General features: G+C 43.3%; 8 protein-coding genes across 8 annotated transcripts; 3 read left to right on the top strand and 5 right to left on the bottom strand.

Moving 5' to 3' along the window:
- The first annotated feature begins 5033 nt into the window (after positions 1–5033).
- Positions 5034–5777, top strand: K450DRAFT_246136 (uncharacterized protein). Its single transcript, XM_051589872.1, has one exon. The coding sequence runs from the start codon at positions 5068–5070 to the stop codon at positions 5668–5670; it is 603 nt and encodes a 200-aa protein (XP_051443715.1). The 5' UTR covers positions 5034–5067; the 3' UTR covers positions 5671–5777.
- A 659-nt stretch (positions 5778–6436) lies between these two features.
- Positions 6437–7679, top strand: K450DRAFT_246134 (uncharacterized protein). The gene has a single exon (XM_051589871.1). It carries the CDS (start codon positions 6472–6474, stop codon positions 7216–7218), a length of 747 nt encoding a protein of 248 aa, XP_051443714.1. The 5' UTR covers positions 6437–6471; the 3' UTR covers positions 7219–7679.
- A 120-nt stretch (positions 7680–7799) lies between these two features.
- K450DRAFT_246131 (uncharacterized protein) lies at positions 7800–9037 on the bottom strand. Its single transcript, XM_051589870.1, has one exon. The coding sequence runs from the start codon at positions 8652–8654 to the stop codon at positions 7869–7871; it is 786 nt and encodes a 261-aa protein (XP_051443713.1). The 5' UTR covers positions 8655–9037; the 3' UTR covers positions 7800–7868.
- A 711-nt stretch (positions 9038–9748) lies between these two features.
- K450DRAFT_246129 (uncharacterized protein) lies at positions 9749–10635 on the bottom strand. The gene has a single exon (XM_051589869.1). The coding sequence runs from the start codon at positions 10451–10453 to the stop codon at positions 10196–10198; it is 258 nt and encodes an 85-aa protein (XP_051443712.1). The 5' UTR covers positions 10454–10635; the 3' UTR covers positions 9749–10195.
- A 2966-nt stretch (positions 10636–13601) lies between these two features.
- K450DRAFT_246127 (uncharacterized protein) lies at positions 13602–14349 on the top strand. The gene has a single exon (XM_051589868.1). The coding sequence runs from the start codon at positions 13684–13686 to the stop codon at positions 14206–14208; it is 525 nt and encodes a 174-aa protein (XP_051443711.1). The 5' UTR covers positions 13602–13683; the 3' UTR covers positions 14209–14349.
- A 141-nt stretch (positions 14350–14490) lies between these two features.
- On the bottom strand, positions 14491–17754 carry K450DRAFT_272736 (uncharacterized protein; the record flags this gene model as incomplete). The annotated part of the gene is made up of 4 exons (XM_051593057.1): positions 14491–16426; positions 16492–17357; positions 17447–17674; positions 17746–17754. The coding sequence occupies 4 exons, from the start codon at positions 17752–17754 to the stop codon at positions 14491–14493; spliced, it is 3039 nt and encodes a 1012-aa protein (XP_051443710.1).
- A 357-nt stretch (positions 17755–18111) lies between these two features.
- K450DRAFT_246124 (uncharacterized protein) lies at positions 18112–19794 on the bottom strand. The gene is made up of 2 exons (XM_051589867.1): positions 19514–19794; positions 18112–19445 (listed from the first exon to the last, which is right to left on the bottom strand). Exons 1-2 carry the CDS (start codon positions 19715–19717, stop codon positions 18255–18257), a joined length of 1395 nt encoding a protein of 464 aa, XP_051443709.1. The 5' UTR covers positions 19718–19794; the 3' UTR covers positions 18112–18254.
- A 320-nt stretch (positions 19795–20114) lies between these two features.
- Positions 20115–20628, bottom strand: K450DRAFT_246121 (uncharacterized protein). Its single transcript, XM_051589866.1, has one exon. The coding sequence runs from the start codon at positions 20579–20581 to the stop codon at positions 20333–20335; it is 249 nt and encodes an 82-aa protein (XP_051443708.1). The 5' UTR covers positions 20582–20628; the 3' UTR covers positions 20115–20332.
- Between the last annotated feature and the right edge of the window lie 1112 nt (positions 20629–21740).

Raw genomic sequence — 21740 nt, 5'->3', positions numbered from 1 at the left:
CTTGACAAGCGCATAGGGGGCATCAACAGTGGCTTGGAATCCTGGTCTCTCCAGTAGTTCCGAATGTTACTTGTTGTCCAGGCAGACATTTTGATGGACTGGTACTCCTTGTTCTGCATCACCCAGTGGTCAAGCTTCGGGATGTCATCTACGGTGTGACATTCGAATGGGCGTTGTATGCATTGAGGGTTCCATATGTATCTCTGTTGAGCAGCTGGTATGATCTGTAACCTGTTGTTTTCCAGCTCATTTAGTACCCAGTTTGTCCTTCTATCCCAAGCGGGGCTCCTGCTTCTTCTCCTAATGGTGTCCTGTGACCAGAACCTACTGTTTCTTTCTTTCCCGCGAGGCGAGCTTTTGGGTAAACTTACAAAATAAAATGTAATTTTGTAACTGGATATTCTCACAAGGTGTGAAAACTGCCTACATAAATTGCACCTCAGTCCATACCATCTTTTGACATACCTTAAGCGCAGCAAGTTTGTGCTGTTGATGTTGTCAAGCCATTTGATCTATTTTCACCAATGCCTGGATATTGATTTAACAAGCAAGCTTTGTACACTTTGTTTCAAAAAAGAAAACTTTGAGCATTCTTATCCTATTGGCAGCCCATGGCATCTGTACAGCCTGCTTATAGGAGCTAATAACTCTTGCATAATAACTCTTGGAAAATATACCTCGCACAAGTTCTTGGTACTCTCATTACTACCCGAATATGGTGATGCCTACAATTAAAGACCAATGTAGGCAACTGTTAGCTGTTCTTATTTATTTAATGCTGTTAATTGAAACAATGTCATTCGATTCCCTGTCTGCCTTTTTACTCCTTTTTAGGATCTACTTGACAACAACTGGCGTGTCCCATTCATTTATTCAGTACTGCATCCCTAACACTCTTGAACCACTTCTGATACATCACCTTTACGGCATGGTTGACAACGACAGACTCATTACATCTATTACTTCAGAATTAAAAGTTTCTCTTTATATCCATCGCTATCAGAATTAATGCGCCTCAAGAAGGATAAAAGGTGGCGAGAAGCGCAAGGAACGGCCGGGAAGCAGAATTGCGACGATTATTATGCAGGTGGTTTTTGTCATGCTAGTAAATAAACAAGAATTAAAAGCGTTAACGACAGGTTAGTGACGTGCAGCAAGCTACGGACAGCCTGGCCATAGAGATGCACGATCGAGAGAATGTTCTAATCATGCAACACTGAAAGGTACATATTTTCAAAATCATTTTAGTTACTCTCCATATTTAACCAATTGAAACATTAAATAGGCAAACGGCAAAAGTCGGCTTAAGAACTAAATGAAGAAAAGCGAGAAAAGGAATATGGAAGAGTACAAAAAGCAGCAGACTCAACCAACGTCGATTTTGTTCCAAATCCGCGTCCATATTGCCATTCAGAAGAGTATATGAGCAGCAGATCAAAACTTTGTTTTTATTACACAACGAGCACTGAAGAGCTGCTACAAGAGGTTGTTGGTGAGAAATTTGACATATGACGAGAAAATGCACATTCGAAAGGGCTATCAAAGCACCATACCGAGATGGCTTCCACTCCAAAGTCATCCATCTTTGCAAATATGTGCGTTCGGTTATGATACTCACGCAAATGCTCGTAAACGTATTCATGCTCACGAACGTTGCTCTCAGTACTTTCTGCTTCAAGCAATACTGTCTCTCATTCCATTTTCCAAATAGTACGCGGGGAAAGAGTGACCGGTTCCAACTCTAAGCTCCCTCTAAAAAAATTAAATCAAGTATAGGAAAATTTGAAGACAGCTCACCCAGCCATCACGAGACTCTGGATTGAGAAGCCAACAAGAATTTCTGCCGCCATATCAGAGGCATGCGTTACATCGGCAACCAATTACTCAAGCGATATTGTCGAAAATTTTGCGGTACGAGATGCCAGTTATCTTCGATACAAAATCTTAAAAAAATTCTTGTAAGACTGAATGTAACCAATTGCCGCCGTAAAAATATGATAACGGTCTCACTGTATCTTTGACAGACGTTGCCAAAAGACGCACGATACCAGATTATCAACGAACATGCTAGAAATAGTAAACACTCTGACACAAAAGAGCTACCTGGTTGATTTTCCATATACCCCAGCACATCCTTTGCTTGATGTTTTGTCACCCCAAACGCAGAAATGGTAGCAAGTATAATTACTCTATTGTGGCCCCAATGTCCCCCAAGGTTTATAACAAGGTCTTTTTGACGCTTTTACTTTCGTATTTTTCGTATGCGAAGCTAAGCAAAAGCAATATCTTAGTAAACTTGCAGTATTCATCATTTGACCAAAAATTCAATGGTTGATGAACTGGCCTGCAAAAAAGATAAAATCGCATTTGCTAACAAGATAATGACCAATGGATATGCCATCAATTTTCTATTTGCTCGCAGAAAAGCATTCGAAAAAGAATTTTTTTTGGTATTCAGGGCATCCGATAAAGAAGTTCAGAATATGCGACTGGAGCTACAAGACTTCACCGTAAGTGAAATTCATGAATATTTTCAACCAGTGACGGTCGGCCCTGGCCGAAACCAAATATTCACCGCCTGTTATGGTTCTGGCAAACCGACCATCAAGTGAGACGGATGTCGAGCCTAAAGTACTACTCAATGGTAGGCTCAGGCCAAAGAAACAAAAGAAATTGGGGGGTGGGGGTGGGGGAGAAAGTAGAATCAGGTTATTTTATTGTGGAAACAGAACGTCCAACTCCGAGAACTGCCAGTGTACAGCAGTATCATCTATACTTTGGCGATATTGTGGTCAACTTGGAAGCAATACTGTGCTTCTACAGCCATCGTCATGGCAAAGGAAGGTTTCGCAACTATCAAGACCCGGGAAGAGTTGATTTGTGCTTTCCTAGATGGTGGCAAGAAGTCTAATGCCAGGAAGTCAACGGGAAAACATCGCAGACGAAGAAGAAAGAAAAGGGCTGTTTCAGAACAAAATGACATCTCTCCACCCACTTTGGCAACTGGCACCAGGTATCAAAATTTATTTCGTACTCCATAAGAGTCCAAAAAGCTCATATGTCATCTTTCTATGAGGAGTCTGCTATCCATACGAATGCCAATAGTCAATGCCTGGTACTAGGCTTGGAAGCCTGCGCCTTTCCAAGAATCAGCCAGGGTTCTTTGGTAAACTTGGCGATGCCATGTTCGGCAGGAAAAACCTTGCGCATATCCCAGACAAGAAGAACGGTGTTGTTGGGTGTTGTGGAAAGCACCAGAGTGCAGAGAAAGAGAAGGAAAGCTGCTGGCGATTCCCTTTGATGAATATTATACATTGCAGGAGAATATGATGACTGTCAACGAAAGATAATCCATACTTCAAAATCTTAACTTTGTAAGGTCTGTAGTAAATGTAGTCGGAGGGATTTCAAGAAGGTGTGGACTCCAGAAGGAATAACTCACCATGGAATTGTGGTCTGCACAAACTGTCAGATTCTATGGCAACGAGATATCAGTGCTGAGAAAACATGTATCACGCAGCTGAAGCAATCTGGAATGGTGGTCAAAGGCCGAGCCAGTTTGCAAGACCAACACGGTAACAACCAAACATCGCCGCTACAAATGCGGTTTTTTCTACTAGTGAAAGCTAGTTGAGATGCTCAAGATTTTTAACGCCAACAAGCGGTAAGCAAATTATTATCTGAGTGTCTTTAAAACAGTGTCTTGCATCTGACGCAAAATCGCCTTTTTATGAACGCAGTTTTCTTTTGGTAAAACAGATGAGATGGGTAGATTGGGTAGATTGGATATATTGGATATCAAGAAGAAAATTGTATCAAGAAGAATAAATAAAAGAAAAATGTCTTCGCTTGGAATTGGTGGCTGAGAAAAAAGTTGTGCCTGAATCACCAATAACAGGAAATTTTTCAAAACCTCACGGCGTGTTATACTGAAAGGTACCACGATGGAACATCAAGATTGAACCCCACAACCCAATTTTCTGATGAGTACTTGCGATTTTCCCAAGAACTTAAATACATTCTAATATTTTGAAAAGCAATAGCAAAGTAGTATTTCACTTCGTTCAGTTGTAGCAGCCAGAGATAACTATCACAAGGGACACGTTGAAAATGCTGCAAATTAGTAAATGTGCTACTTCTTATGAAACTCCAGTAAGTAACCAAAAAAGTCGTAGAGACATGAAATCGCAACGAGTTAGTAGCTTCCCAGAAATAATTTGTGCATAGCAGCAACCATGTTCCTATGTACGATTTTTTGCTGGACGAGGGCACAGTAGGTGGTTGGCAGATATCTTTGTAGCCAGCCAGTTGCGTGAGGTGGTAAGACATACGTAAATGAGCAGCATATGTACCAATTTGGGCACATCCACCTTGCAAATAAATGTATTTATAATTTTTGACACTAAGTATGATATATTGATTACCTTAGAAAATTTTAGCATACGTGCAGCCGTTTACGAAAGCCCGGTAGCTTGGAGACAAGTTATAGGATGGAGTTTGACTTCTGAATATTTGTGGACTATGTCTTTTAGATGCCATTATTATACCGTCGCTACTTACAGCAAGACAATCTATTTAATCGGTTGCGTCCCACGAGTCCATCTAACTGGCCATAAACTGGGTGATCGACCTGAGTTTAAATCGTTGCTAAATAGGTAAGGAGCGTGTTTGGAACCCGATCATCAAAACGCCAAACCTTCATAATGCACTCTTTTTCTTGCAGGAATGGGTCTTGAAGTTTGAAACACTTTGGAATCTCAAGTTCTCGAAGAACTTCTCTCAGTATACAAACATATGAAAATACGATCAGCCTATGACATCCGGGATAGACGACCGTGCCCTGAGAGAAAGAAATTTTAAAAGGTCCCAAAATTAACCAGCATCGGGGCATAAGTAATTTGCGCTAGCAATTGCATATCCGCTAAACCGACCAATGCCCAATGTCTCATGCACTTTAGTTATAAAACATATTATTAGCAAAGATTACGAAATATGAAATATTATAAAAGGGATTCAGTTACGTTCCGACATTTCACACACCTCTTCTCCCTTCCCTTACCTTTGATTATGAAATCCATCATCGCCGCCGTTGCTGCCTTCGCTATTGCTGCCGTTAGCGCGCAATCCACTCCTGTTTCCATTACATCTCCACTCACTGGTACTGTTTATACCGCCGGTGGTCAGGCTTTGATTACCTGGACCAACCCTACTACCCCAACCCTTGGTCAAATCCAACTTGCCAAAGGCCCTGCTACCGCTCTCCAGCCTGTCGGCCAGGTCGCTACCAACGTCCAAACTTCAGATGGAAAATACACTTGGACCATTCCTGCTGATACTCCCGCAGGTACTGACTATGCTTTCGAACTAGGAACTTCCCCCAACATTGCCTACAGTGGTTTCTTCACCATTAAGACCGGATCTGGCTCTTCATCAAACTCTACTGGTTCCGGATCACCCTCTTCTGGTGCTGCTGCTGAATCTGGTTCAGGAAGTGCTGCTGCCTCTGGCTCATCACCATCTGCCACCGGTTCTGCTTCATCACCTTCTGGTTCTGCTGCTGCATCTGGAAGCGCCGCCGCATCTGGTTCAGCCAAGTCTGGCGCATCTGTCATCAAGGCTGGTGTCATCGGCGCTGGTGTTGCTGCTGGTGCTGCTGTTTTGCTTTTTTAAGCGTGTCCACGGTGTGCTAGAAAGGACCAATGCAACCCAAGAAAATACATATCTCACGAAACCAATAAGTTTTACACTCCGGCATGATTATTTGCTTTAGGCAGCACGGAAGATGACATTTTTTCTCTACGTATCTACAGTAATGTTATGAATCTTCTGTTTACTGCAGTTATAATATATTTTGATATAAAAATCATGGCAGTACCGATTCATATTATACCATAAAAAGTTGACTGTACGTGATGTGCCATTTATGCCAAGTGAAGGGGGTGAAGGTTGAGTGGTATTTGAAGTATTGCCATGTAAAAATAGCTTTCAAAATTACTATTTGGGATGCAGAACTGTTATCCCTACGTTTGCCAGGTACTCCAGTTCTGTAAATGCCAAATAAAGCTGTATGCCTGGGAAACCACAAAACTTTACCAATGAGAGATCTCTTTTCTAACAGGAGGGTACCGCTTGTTTGTCAAAATTTTGGTATGATCTCAAAAGAAGGTGATGGCAAGGTTATAATGAGTTACCGTACCGTTAGACCATGTTAATCTTGTTCATAATAGAACTTTCCACAAAAAAATAAAAAGCAATCCTAGCGGACAGGCCGAGTATTTTGCTTTTTCTTCTACAATACGAAATCAGGCCCCACCCATAAGCATTACGAAGCTCGTCCGACTTTTCAAGAGAAAATTTAATATCGACGTCATACTTTAAGTTCCGACGGTGGTTTTAAAAGAGAGACCCCTACGCGAACTTTTTGTAAAAGCATACCCTTTTTTTTTTTAAGCGTTTTACTTTATACTCAACATGACTCGCAATTTCTTCGTCGGTGGCAATTGGAAGATGAATGGCTCTCTCTCCCAGGTTAACTCCTTGGTTGAGATCCTTAACAACGCTTCCGTCCCTTCTAACACTGAAGTGGTTGTCGCTCCCCCTGCTATCTACATTGATCGTGTCCGTCAAGCTGTCAAGAAGGAAATCGAGGTTGCTGCTCAAAACTGCTACTACAAGGCTAGCGGTGCTTTCACCGGTGAGATCAGCCCCGAACAGCTCAAGGATATGGGCATTAACTGGGTCATCATTGGTCACTCTGAGCGCCGTGAAATCTTTGGAGAATCTGATGACTTCGTTGGAGCTAAGACTGCTTATGCCCTCAGCGCTGGTCTCGGTGTCATTGCTTGCATAGGTGAGAAGCTTGAGGAACGTGAATCTGGAAAGACTGAAGAAGTCTGCTTCAGACAGTTGAAGGCCATTGCCAGCCATGTCAAGGATTGGACCCACGTTGTCGTTGCCTATGAGCCTGTTTGGGCCATTGGCACTGGCAAGGTCGCCACCCCAGAGCAAGCTCAAGAGACACACGCTGCTCTTCGCAAGTGGCTCGCAGAGAATGTTTCCAAGGAAGCCGCAAACAACACTCGCATTCTCTATGGAGGATCTGTCAACGGCAAGAATGCCGCTGAACTTGGCAAGAAGGAGGATATTGATGGCTTCCTTGTTGGTGGTGCTAGCTTGAAGCCCGAGTTTGCTGATATCATTGCTGCTTCCAGCCAATAATTAGTCAATGTAAAAAGAATACTTGGTGGTCCTGAATAAAATTTGATGGCATTGGCATAGATGAGCCATCGATCATTGTGTATAAAGCTAATGCTAGAGAGCCTGCGCGAAAGTGGTGATAAAATGATCCAAGGCATTGTCGATGACACCATCAAATATCTATCCTTTCAGCGGGTCAACTCAACTTTAGACGTGTCAAAGCCAGTTGCGGATAGCCCGGCTTTGTCACTACTTCTAATACCAGCGGTAGTGGCAGCTACAAGCATGGGTTGTGACATAAAATTTGCTCTACAAGGTACAATCTTTTTTATCAGCAAATGCAGAGCGGAGATAAACACTTCACCGTATCCGATACACAATCAAGATGTCTTTGTTATGGTGGTACGTGCTAAAGGTATCTTGTTAGTGCTCCTAAAAATTGCCGAGTGTCGGGTACCGGTCTGGTACAGGTTTCGCCGAACCCATACATTTTCAGTCGAAAAACCCAGCATTTATGTAATGGTTAATCCCGTACCAGGCAAACGGTTCATACATGATAGAACGCGTGGCTCAAAATATTCCTTACTCCACTGATCTATCAGTCTCACTTTAAAGTCATTACCGTATTTATTAGTCTTGTATAAACATATTTGTCTATATCGATTGGCATGTCAGGAATCGTTCAGGTTGGAGTCATAGTCTGTCACTCTCTGCGCGCCTTGTTGTGGAAGAAGCACAGATCTCGGTAAGCTTTGGTCGCGTGGGGAATAAATTACAAAGTCCATAAAGCCAATATCCATGAATAAGGGGAGCTTTCGATGCTTGACAACCAGACCGGTATATTGAATCATATAATCGGTGAAACTTTCTACTAGCCAAGTTAGACGATATTCAGTTTCGTATACAACCGTACAGGCAAACACCTTTCCAGCTCCATTTTTTAGTTTTTCCATATCAATATCAAAAGACCTTGTCTTTAGCTTGTTTGGCACTTCAGCGGAGTCGTCAATGCTAGTGTTTAGTACAACTTGAATATGATACCTTTCGTCGCCGTCTTTTGGAGCGCTAGCAAAAGAGAGTGTCTTCAAGGTGCGAAGGTATTGCAAGATTTCTTCATCGACGCCTTTATGAATATCGACTGACGGAATGGATTCTTGCCTGAAATACTCCATAACCTCCAGCGCCATTTCCTCATATGCAACAAAAGTAGATTGCTTGTTGAACAAATTCCAGAGAGCTGAAGTGACGAAATGAGATGTATTGGCCAATGCAAACGTGGAATGCTCCTCGCCCCAAGTGGTCTGCGGGACAAAATATTGCGAAAACTTGAGCAGATACACCACCAGGTCGAATGGGAGATAACCACCAGCATGGTCTTCTATTGTCGTCAAAAATTGCCCGTCAAACAAAGGCTCAGACGCATCGTCTTTGAACGTATTGGCCGTCTGTGAACGCATGATATCCACCAGTTGGCCCTGGACTTTCAGCAAATATATGGTGAAAACAGCTCTTTGCTTGTAGCTGCCAGTCCAAACTTCCAGATTACTATCGGAAGTACTGGGAGTCGTGAAATCAATAGTGGCAGGGCGTTTTAGCTGGAGCAGAATATCAGGTACAGAAAAACGATGAAGGGGATATCCTCTCAAAACACGATTAAGCACGACTTCCCAAATGGCGTTATCATTAAGGCTTGCATACCAAGATTTACAAACACTATTCGCAGAAATGGCATCCTCAATCTCCAGTAAAGAGTAGATTATGCACCAAATTTCTGTTGGTAGCCTCGGCAAGAGAAGGGAATGTGCAGACACCTTGAGCAGCTTTCAGACTTGTAACAATCTGTTAGAGATGGTGTTAGTAGACTATGTACAGCTTATACAAACGCTCTCATTGAGGTATTATCTCGTTACCTTATACAAAAAATATGCTTTTCCCGTACGACGTGGAGAATTTTTATCACAGAGGCACTTGGTGATCTCCAACGACCCAAGTTATAGTAACACATCTCAGTATAGAAACTAGAAAATACAGTAATCCAATTTATGTCCTATATTACATTAATATGAAACTCCACAGGTTGTCTGAGCTGCACAACATTGCGTACAACATGATAACAAGCTTTACAAGTTTCCAGCGTTGGACATGGGTCAGTCCATGACCACAAGTCTTCACTCTGTAGGAGATATGTATTTCCTGCAGCCAGCCTAAAGTAATCGGCTCACAAAGTCATCCATCACGAAGGCCGGTAAACTGGTTTTCGCTCAGTATAGCTGCTACGAACATTCTATCTAGTAACGAATGTAACGTAAGAATGGATTGCAACCGAACAATTTGTTAGGTAGCATAGTGATGAGTCTTGGACGCTTCAGCAGGAAGGTGCCAGCATCGCTGGATACCGAGTTAGGCAACAAAATTCGCGGGTTTGAAAACAATATAGATAAGCTTGTCAAACATTTCTGTATAGCCTGGTTAATCAAGACAATATCTTGCAGGAGAGAAAGATCGCGCAGCTCTTGTAACTTTAATTCACTACCTCTTTCCAATAAGATCATATATAGAACGGAAAGAAAAACTTTTTATTGGTGACCTTGAGCAGCATCTCATCAGGTAACTAGCAGTCAAAGATGGTTCTCGCTGAGTGTCATAGGTACGGGTTAAAGCATGGATGGTACCAGTTCCGACACGTCGTCCAGGCAATGCCGGGTCTGGTACTAGTTTCTATCGAATCAATTAATTACAATTAATTATTTAAGTGCCTCATACTTTCATTCAACTCGTTTGATTTAAGAGCTACATAAGAACTGTCGCGAAATTCAAGCCGAACAAACATTCTGCCTATGATGGAAATGCACTACAAAATCATCCACTGTTATGCTCTTAGATGGTTGAATTGTGTGTTGAAAGGTGAGAAGTTTCGTAAACAAAGGGCCGATTGAAGCCACGAACAATTTGTCGTGTCCAGTCACAAGCAAAAAAAGCTTCGATATCAATAACTTCATCAGTGTGATTGTAACCGAGACCAAGGCTCCTTTACCCTGGTATAGATTATTACCCATATTAGTTTATAGTTGCATGAGCATTGTCTGAAAAGTCCTAGAGTTGCCGCGATTAAAAGCGATTGGACCAACAGTATTAAATAATAGTGCTCGATGCAGTATTTCATGCTCGGCAAGGCGATCCGGGCGAATTTTTCCGTATGCTCTACCGTACGGCGAAGTGCGTTTGTCACCGCTCCTTTTCCGAACTTCGGGACCATGAAGCCAAAGTCTCTCCTTGCGTTTTCATTGCTTTTATGACTGAGAAAATTTCTATTCACTTGTCTGGCAAATATCAATATGGCCGAGTGACTTCATTCGTGTGGATAGCAGTCAAGTGATAACGTCAGGATACTATGTTGTTGGTTCTTTGACAGGTATAAGGATGTCTTGATTGAGAGGTGAGTGCTATGTCATAATAGGATAGGATGAAGTGGAAGAGCAACGGGAAGAGCGTTGTCGGGCCCAGATGAGGGAAATCAAAACATCCTGGAAAGGCAATTGTTTTTAACGACCCTTACCGCCGGTATCACGCAAGGAACTGCGGGTGCACAACTCAACCATCCCTCGCTTTGAATCTTTACATGTCAATCGAAATGGAGCCTCTCGTCCGTTTGTCAACCATCAATGTTGACAAACAAGATGAATACACTGACTCTCAAGTGTCGGATGGCTCAGTTTATGCGAATCCACAAAACCCTGCGCCGCTTACTTCAAGGTCAGACCCAGGAACGGAACATAACAAACCACAGTTTGTGAAAGCACATCGCCGTGGTGGCAGCTATATCCCTGGAGGATACAATTTTGCTGCAAATAACACTAAGGTGCCACTACCTAAATCGAAACTAGAGCAACTAGGTAGTGCGTTTCCAGCAAAGAAGATAGAAGTTGCTTCGCTGGCCATCAAGTCAGCCGCACAACGATCTTCTGTACTTCATATTGAACGCTCGATTTCATCACCACTTCCAGCTGTTTCTTCACACCTGATGCGACCTTCAGTCGGTCGATGGCGTCCCAATAGTGGACTACACGATATGGATCTTCAGCGTCAACCCAATAGTCAGTATATTCGAACTGCCCTTTCAAATGGATCCAGTAACCGCAGCCACATTGGAGCGACAAAACCTAGATCAAATATTGTAAAGCAAGAAGACACAGAAGAAAGCTCGCGGCGCAAAACAGTGACATGGTGTGAGCAGACTGAAGTGCATGAATTTGTTCATACGGATTCTCAAAGCAAAGATGTTAAGCCTGTTAAAGCTATTGATCAATCTGCCAAGAGTGACCTTACTGAAGAAAAACAAACCCAGGAAAGCAAAGCGTTCAAAGACGATACCCAAGTGTTTGTGAAAGATGTCTCTTTTGGAAATCAGTCTCTTCCACCTTTGGATATGAACAAATTACAAATTGTAACCCCATCAGAACTCTCAAAATGCGTCGACACGGATTCAGATATATCCATTTCATCACCCTCTTCTGAAGATTCTTTACCTTTCACAGATGCTCCTGAAGTTCCTGAACTTCCCGATGTCACTCCTGTGCCAGAAACTCAACAGTATAAACGAAGTAGTCGAATTTCTCGGGACGACGTACTCAGCCGCTTGGCGGAATTAAAGAAAAATCGAAGTGAAGAGGATGCTTTCGAGCCGATAAATATGACCAAAGACAAACCATTTTCATCAGATGCTGAACGGATAGTAAATGATATTGATGAGGTGGAATCGCAGGAGATCAGCGACATAGCAGCCAATATCGTTGAAGCTAGCTCAGTCGTCGATGCAGATCAGCAGCTCAAACCCCAGATAGCTGACACGCCTACCTTGAATACTGTACAGATCCCAGAAACTAAGCTCGCATTATCTGATAAATTTACATCTGAAGAGACGTTGGAATCAGCCATGGTACCACCCAGACCAAAATCTTCTACTGGCATTCCGACCAAGCCCAAAACATACACAAACACAGCTTCTGTCTCCCGACCGATGGACCTTTCTGAATGGTACAAACAACGCAAGAGAATGGAACGCGTTCGTCGCGAACAAGTCCAGAACGGGAAATATGACTTTGATATGGATGAGGTCAATGCGGATGTCCAGGATGAAAAAGACAACGAAACTCCTATGCTTTTGAGTGAAGGTTCTCGTAGGGCAACTTACACGGAGGGAGTCACAAATATGATTTCATTGACGACCAGTCGGCCTGGTGCCGGCTTCGAAAAATCCTTACTAGAAGACTTTGAGCGAATTGCAGAAGGGCAAAAGGTAGTGTGTCTATCTGGTGGATGAACAAATTTTACTATTGAAGAAACTAATATCATTTGTACCATAGCCAAAAGGATATCGAGAGCGACGAAGGTCTAAAGTTGTCGTAGCGTCAGCAGATTTTGAAAAAGCTGGTGGTGCTGATCAAGCAATAGCCGATGCTCACGCTATCAAAGCTGCTAAGATGAACGCAACTACAGAGGCTTTGGAAGCGTACGATGACTCTGCACAGTCTATCCACAGCATTGAGAGCACAGCCAACTTCGCACCTCGGCCGTGGGTGGAAAGACGAAGAAGTATGGATCTACTCTCCCGAAGCTCACCTGACTCATCTGCGCGTGGAAGACTATACCTCAAAGTTATTGCTGCCCAGGATTTGGATTTCCCCTTTCCTTCTCGTAAGTGAAACACAATGCAGCTGTGATTTATAAAATAGATCGACTAACGTTTTCTTGCTGAAGGCGATATGGAAGCACGTTGCGTTCTTAACGAAGGTACCTATGAACACACTTCACCTAGTCGTCGACTGAGCAGGAACACTGAGTTTGGCCACGAGTTTAAACTGTAAGAAAACAGCGAATTGCGGGTTAAGGCGGCTTTCGTGATACTTATCGAAGAATTGTAATTTATAGGGAAACTCACGACTTTTTGGACTTTACTATTACCATTCATGTTAAGCATCCAGATACTGACCGATCAACCACATTGTCTCGGATTCTATCTACTCAGAGGAAATCCAGAGCTGAAGGTCTATCGAAATACATTAATGGTGACGATGGTGCGCTTGCACAAGTACGAATATCCTTCCAGGATATAATGTCAGAGTGCCAAAGCAAAATTTGTACGGCGACGTTTCATCTTGTAAACGGCTGGTACAAGGATGCAGGGATTCCTCTGATCGCTTCCAGAAACCGAATGGCGAGACGACCAATTCGCGAAAAGGTGGTTGGTAAACTTATCGTAAAGTTAGCTTATCTTCCAGGAGTGGATTCACAGGTACCGTGTGTAGCACATCTTTTTTCTTAGTCTTTATATAGTACTAACTATTTAAACCTACAGAGGTTCTCTCTTCCGCCAAGCTTAGAGGCTTGTGAGGAAGCCCTCAATATCCGACGATGGCATGAAACCTGCTGGCATACCGGCTACATGTCACAGCTTGGAGGCGACTTAAATGTAAGCACACATTGGTCATGTACATACACAAACATAAGCTTACAAAACTAATGTTTCTCTTTCAGTTTTGGAGACGGCGATTTTTCAGATTGGTTGGCGGTAGACTGTACTCACACACGGATACGAACCATTCTCTACGATCAGTGATTGATATGTCCAAAGCTGAAATCATGACTGTTGACCACGCTATAGTGGCGCATTCACAAGAACCCCATGTCCTTGAAATGATAGAGATGCTGCCACCGACCGACAATGACTTGCATCCACATATCAAGCCAGGGTCCATCATGTCATCGCAGATGTCCATATCGTCAGAGAGTACCAATCAAAGGTTGTCAAGGAACAGCCTGGACAGTGACAGCTTGTACTGTTCTGTCAAAAACAGTATACGGATCACATTTTCAAACGGAGAACACATGGACTTCTTTTGTGACAACTCCAAAGAGCGGAAACAATGGGTCGATGTATTGAAAGTCATCGTAGGTCGTGTGCCAGAATGGCCAGAGTGGTTGATCGAAGGGCGTGAGGTCCTGAATCAGTAACCCAATCAACTCGTGTACAAAAATCAGTGAAATCAACAATAGTAGTTTGTGTATATAAAATATATATATTTAATGTGTATGCGGGTGATTGTGTATGTCTATTTCTGCCATAAACCATAACGATTACAATGCAAATAATAAATGATGCTCTAGAGGTAACTACCGAACTTCAGGTCCTCTTTTTTGTTGTGTCAATTTTGATCATGATCGGAAAAGCAAATAGGCAAATGGATGATGCTTGTCAAAAGTATGAAAGGCATGTGGAATTTTTACGGGGGGTTTTTAGAAAGTTGCGCCATCAACTTCAGAAACGTATATCTTGACTTCAATGCTTGCGCTAATGTGTTCCGCATCGTCGCCGTATTCAATGGCAATCTGAAGGCTATCACGGCCACCATTGGCAGCCAAAATAGTGCTTGGTGTATACATTATGCTGTTCAATAAAGCATTGACGTCTTTCTTGGTAACTTCACGTAACTCCAATGTTGACTCTGCGAAGTCTGATCCATGAGCAGCACCGATACGAAGTTTACCACTGGTGACGGAGAGTTTTATGGAAACCAATCTACTTTTGGCTGGTCCTCCTCGTACATAAATGACATCGAGCCCTTGGAAAGTGCCAGGTATTTGCTGTAGGCTATCCGAAATTGGAATTCCTAGTTTATCGGAAGCACTTGAAGTGCGATAAATATAGTTCTTGGGACCCACTAGCGTGAACGGTGTTTGCATCTGTCGTGTTGAGCTAATAATGTTATGCGTTGTTGTATCGGTATGAGGAATGTCCAGATCAAACTTCTTGAAGACCAGGTCAACGACACTACCACTTTGAACCGGTAGATGATTGGTCATCTTGCCAAACAGATGAATACTCCAGCTCTTGACCATAATGTTATATCGAAGCTCATGTTCCGCTAATGCATCACTTTCGAGCAATCGATGGACTTCCACATAATTAACGGGATAGAGAACATTGTTGGGAACAATGGTAAATCCTGCAGCTTCCATAGACTTTCGGTTGTGCTTTACATAGATGGTGATCGCACGTGGTCCAACGCAGTTGAAGCATGCTGGATTGTATGACGGCGAAAACGCTGCTTCGGCGATATCCTTAAATGCAGTCCAGCCTTTTCGGAATCTCATGACTCCAGGAGCAAGGTACATACCATCGGTATCTAAGGTCCAGTCTGCATCAGATTTGAGGGTGGCATAGTCTGCACCGATGAACTCGAGGTTATCATCAGGAGGAGAGCGGATCCATAAAGCGTCCATGTCCATGTAAGTACCACCATACTTGTAAATCAACAGGTATCGCATGTAGTCCGTCAAATGGGAGAAGAAGTAAGGACCTTTTTCCCACTTGTCCCAGTCTGTCAACCAGGAGTGAGAGTCAGGGCCCAAGTACCATCTGTAGTTGAGTAGCAAGTCCTTGCTAAAGCGGACCACATGAATGTTGTATCCGTTACGTTTGTATTCTTCGAAAAAGCTATCGGGAAGTGTTGTTGTCAGCATGAAGACAACGGCTCGAGGTTGGTGGATCCAGATCAATTCCAATGTTCTCCAGTGACGATCGGTGAATGTGGAAGGGTCAGTCGTCCAGCAGACCCAATGAAGCAAGTGCCAATTATCCGTTTCAGAATAGGTGGAGGTCAATTGGGTCAAAAGTCCTTTTACGATCCAATCATCGTTTTTACCCAGGACAGAAACTTCTGTCTTATCCTTCACTTGCTTGACGGTTTCGGTTACCAAGGTCATCTCAGGCTGATGAAGTAAAGTGACACCTTTCGTTTCGTCACAGTCGAAGTTCCAATCTTTCCAATGATTGGCTTTTCCACGGCAAGGGTAGCATAATGCACACAAGTTGGTTTTGAATCCGGAACAAAGTCTCTTGTTGTTTTCAATGTTGTTCAACATGTCGTACATGGAGCCGCCAATCTCGTAGCTATCTCCAAAATGTTTGGCAATCATATCATCTTCACAAACATCAGCTTGTTGAATTCTACGGTCGTGGATTGGTTTGACATTATAAGGGAACAGCCAGATGCCCAGATTCTGATCTTCGTTCTTGGTATATAGCCTGGGCCCAGGAGTTCCGACTATAGCGTTCACTACGTCCTTTGACAAGATGTACAAAGCACCAGCAGTGAAAGGAGGAAACATGGGTAGCTGGTAATCAAAGGCAGCATTTTTGTTCTCGCTGTTTTTGATAGGGGGAATGTTCCTGAAAACAAAGAGAGTTAATAAATGGCTTCAGACAATTTCGCAAGGCCATCAATGATCATTTACCAATATCCAAGACCACGCCAATAGAAGCGCTGAGGTCCGAGCGTTGCCAGTTCCTGACTAATGGTGTCCCATCGAACAAAGATATCGTCATCGGTCTTTACTAGAAAGTCGAAATTGTAGTCATTTGTCCACTCCAAAGCCTTATATACTTTGCGACTCAAATCGTTGTACAGATCAGATGAAGGAACGATGAGAATATCATTGTATATATCGTTCTCCCTTGTAATGCTGGGACCCATGAGGGATGAGGCTTTAGCTGAAGGGGCTTCGCCAAGAATGAATCTGTAGGTGAAAGCGATGCGATCAGTGTTTCCGGGCATCAACTTTAATGTTGTGTTTCGAAACACCTGTCGCTTTTCGAAACCTTTTGGAGTCCAAGAAGAAAGAACGACCACCATGACTTTGACGGCAGACTGACCGAAATCCGCCAAATCTGTAGAAGTTGAAAGCTTGAACTCTTGCTTCATGAGTTGGCTGGAGGTATAGCGCAGACGATCGATTTGAATCATGGAAGAAAACATGGTCAGCAAGATCACCACAAATAGTGGAAGAATCAAAACTTTGACGACGGTCGATTTGTGATTAATTCGTGGTTCTTGAACGTCCTCGACCTTTCTATTATACTTTGGACTGGAGGCAAGTACAATTTTCAGTACGTTGGATACTAGAAGGATGAAGCAAATGGTCATCCAGGTCCATATTGGCGCGTCAGGACCATAGTGTGAATTTATGAAGGCAGAGATGGACCAATTGATGGCAGTGAGAGTGACCAATCGAACGATGGCATTGCTCAACTCATAATGGTAAAGCCACCTACGCATCATACTTGTCGTCAGAATCCAGCTCCAGTAGCCAGCTAACATGCACTATTAAACATGATCATTCAATAAAGAGAGTGCGGTTAGCATGTCAAGTTTCCTCAGACCTGTGAAGTAGTATCCAGCTAGTAACTTACCCATAATGTAGCCACCCAATAATCTGATTCTGTACTGCGAAGAACGATAGCTCCACCAGCATCACGCAGTGGGACTCTCCATGCGCATCCGATATTGCGAAATAAACCAAAAAGTGACGGTATCAAGCTCAGCGCTCGAAGAAGTATAATAGGGATGTGATAGCGTCTTGGGACATTGAGAGTCGACAATGACAACGCCCGATGTCGAAAGGAAGGAAGGGGATTGGGCTAACAGATGAGATTGGACTGGTCAGTATAGAAAAGAGATGACGGCCTTATATAGAGAGATGAAAGTTTACCGTTGGCATCAAGATTTTTCTGATGGTAGCAAATCGACTTCACCCGGTAAGTTTACAGAAATTCGCGGTCTGACCAAAAAATCGAAAACCCAATCCAGGACTGCTTTTTCCATCTTTTTTTGCAAGTGATGGATGGACTTTACTGTTGTTGTCTACCGACATTGTTTCCAAAGTAGATAGGGATCAGGACATGTCCAATATTAAAAAGACAAACAAACGTTACCAAGATCCATCTTATGAGAAATTTCATGTTATCCTATAGCATCGAATGCTTTGGTCGATCAATCCAATCAATATTCATCCTCCGTCAACATTTGGCAGCTGAAAATTGAGGTCCCGCTAACATGCGCACAAACAGACATCAAAAACGTAATTGTACAAGTAGCTGTATATTAGCAAATATTATAGAAATGATGAGTATAGTTCAGTAGCATATTGGGAAGTTATGGTTAAGGGTGGCGAAAAAATAGATTCTACAAGAATGCAGTAGGTAGGAATGGCAGAGTGTTTTAGACGTTGTTGAGTTGTGATGGGGCAGAAACCTTGCCCTTCTCGAGGTCGGAGACTTGTTCGACAACTTGAGGTTCTTGGGTTTTGGGATCAACAGTAATGATCTTATCAACGTGGTAGTAAGCAGCAACGCCAAATTCAGCTTCATCCAAACCGACTAATTCCTTTGCTGGATCAATACGGAGTGACAATCCAGGGATTTTGTCCATGATGAAAAGGATAATATATGTGACGACAAAAGACCAGCTCATACCGGCACATGCATCAGCAATCTGGTATCCAACTTGGACCCAGTTGCGGTTGAGCCAACCTCCTGGGATAACGGTAACACCGTCAAGGCCAGCAATATAAGATTCAGCGAAGATACCGGTGAGAACATCACCAACGGCACCACCAATAGCGTGAATGGCGAAGACATCGAGAGCATCATCGTAATCGAGAAGGTGCTTAAGCTTGCAGGCAAAGTTGCAAACAATGGCGCCAATGAATCCAATGGCAACGGAAGGAGCGGGACCAACAAAACCAGAAGCGGGGGTAATGGCAACAAGACCAACAACGGCACCAGAGCAGAAACCGACAGCAGAGAACTTACGCTCCAGACGATAGTCGAGAAGCATCCAGGTAAGACCAGCGGTAGAAGCAGCAATGTTAGTGACAACACAGGCCATAGCAGCACGAAGGTTGCCAGCAAGAGCAGAGCCACCGTTGAAACCGAACCAACCGAACCAAAGGAAGGCAGTACCAAGAACAACATTGGACATATTGTGGGGTCTGAAGTCCTCCTTTCCGTGACCTTGACGCTTACCCAAGATCAAAGCATAAGCAAGGGAAGCGGCACCAGAGCTAATGTGGACAGGGGTACCTCCTGCGAAATCGAGACCTCCCATGAGGTAAGACCAACCATTGGCATTCCAGGTCCAGCAGGCAATGGGATCATACACAACAGTAGACCAGACAAAGATGAATACAATCATGGGGAGAATACGAGCGCGTTCGGCAGCAGCACCGATAGCAAGGGCAGGGGTAATGGCAGCGAACATGCACTGGTAAACAGCGAAGACTAGATCAGGGATCTTAGGGCTACCAATAGAAGGATCGCCGAGGACACCTCTGAAGAAGGCGTTATCAAGGTTACCAATAAACTTGCCACCAGTTTTACTGAAGGTTAAAGAATATCCCCATAACCACCACTAAATTGCGTTTGTAAAGTTAATCATAGGTCAAAAGAGGGAAATTGTGGAATTGAACGCGAACGTACCTGGAAGGAAACGACAGCAATAGAAATGACTGACAGCATAATGAGAGAAAGGGCATTCTTGCTTCTTGCCATTCCAGAGTAGAAGTAACCAACACCAGGAATCATAAGCCATACAAGGGCAGTGGATGCAAGCACCCAAGCAATATCGCCTGAGTTAAACTCTGAGGCGTAGACAGCAGTAGTATCGGTACCGTTGCTACTCATTGATGTGATAAAAAAAAGAAAGAGAAGTCAATAGCAAACAAACACAGATGCCTTCAACGCCCTTTTATACCATATTGCGATAGGAAGGGGGTTTGGCCATAATTTAGTTGTTGAATGATAACGAAAGAATCTCGGAGGGGATCTTTGGCGGAGGAAGGCAGAATTTAGCCAATCAAATTAAAGTGATAAAAAATCATAGTACGATAAGCCTCGGGAAGTGCACCAGTCTCACACTTTAATCCCTAGCTCCCAAAACAGACACCACCGTGATAAGATATGCCTTAAATTTGTTTGATAGGCAAACAAACTTGCATGATCATTCAAACGAAGGTAAATGAGGACAAACGACAGGCTGGTTTTCTTTGATAGTCGCATCTCATCTGTGCACATCCAAACCAGACAAAGGTGCTTCAAATGAAACCACATTCAGCATAGCACTCATCTCAATATAAGCTTCTGTCACTCCACAGCATGGAGGAGATGGCGCAGCAGCCGATGGAAGACAGACAGTGACGTTCTTCCGCGGCAGGTTTGACCTCACCCCACCTGCAAATTTGTCCATAGACGATCAGAATGCGCAGTGTTCCTAGAACCCGTTCTCCGCAAGCCCGTTTTTTACGGATGGCATGTCTTGGATCGGCTGCTGTGTACCACATTCAAATTGGGTAGGTGCTGCTTATCAGTCAACACAACGGATAACGATAAAGAATATAAATGGGTTGTAGATAAAAAAATTACCTGGGACAGCGTTTCAAAAGATCTCATTTTCAATACAATCATGGGTTCTAGTAGGCGAAGTCGTTCTAATACACCCTCTAGTGCTCTACATTTGAACTTTCCCAGGTTCATCACACATTTTATCATTGGCGGGGGTCAATCAGGCCCAAGGTGACACGTCCGATCGAGTTCCGATGAAATAATATGCTTGATGTAGAAATACTTCATGTGAGTTTTAAGTGACACTATCTACACAAAAACGGTCGCTGTTGTCAACTATTTCCACCCAACTCACGTCAGCTGATGTGGTTTTGTTTGCGCGCTGCTGCTCTTTGGCCATGGCCTTGGCTGGGCTTTAAATACAATTTCAACACGCAAAATCCCTAGCTGAGCCCTAATGCATCCAAGTTTGCCTAAGCCTCCCTATTCTATCCACCAACAGGAAGGAATGAAAAGTGTCATTCTCTTCAGGCTATGTCCGAAATATCGGTTACGCTCTTGGTAGAATGAGTTCACTTTACGTGCAGGAGGTATGATCGCACAGCACTACCATTGAGATAAGAAAGCCAAAACTCCGGGAAAAGGTTGATCAATGGGGGTAATACAAACAGTGATAGCAAGGCACTCTCGAGACGACAACCAACAACGACTTTGCATACAATACAGACAGCAAGTGGCTGTAACAGTACTGCTGTTGACATACCTGATGTCCATTGTTTCCTGACTTGATCCTTCCTGGGTAGGTAAAACATTGTACACAACTTTCTCACGTACGAAGATAAGTGATGATTGAAACACACGATATAGACATTTGGCCGGCTACTGAGCTTCATCCTAACAACAGTTTGCTAGATTGTCACATGTCAGAGTTATTTAACCACCACTGAGCATACAGGTTGCTTTGGTAAAGGGATTGGGTATTAAGGTTTTGTGGAATTTCTTTAGCTTAAGCTATGGGCAATGTGGGGTTGACGGCGGAAATCGCAGAAGCTTGCCTTTCTTTTCTTTTCTCATCCCATGTCGGCAATAATAATACACTCTCCCCAGATTCCTATTCGTCACATTTTGTTAATAGCACCTCCTCCTTGTCTCTCATTGCGTACGTTTCATGTCACTTTGCAGCTACCTGATGATGTGCAGAGCTTCCCATTCAACGGGCAGAATGAGGTATGGTGTAACAGAAGATGGAGGGAGCAGTTTCTTGAAGGCAATAGTAGGAGCGGTCAGTAGTGGAAGAGCCCGTATCAAGGATTTCCAAATTAGGTAATCACCTATCAACCAGCACTGATAAGCGGATGTTTATAGT

This window comes from Umbelopsis ramanniana, assembly GCF_025399195.1.
Source record: "Umbelopsis ramanniana AG unplaced genomic scaffold K450scaffold_36, whole genome shotgun sequence".
NCBI classification, from domain to species: Eukaryota; Fungi; Mucoromycota; class Umbelopsidomycetes; order Umbelopsidales; family Umbelopsidaceae; genus Umbelopsis; species Umbelopsis ramanniana.
The sequence above is the reverse complement of the archived record's forward strand: the minus strand, read 5'-3'. Positions and strand labels throughout refer to the sequence as shown.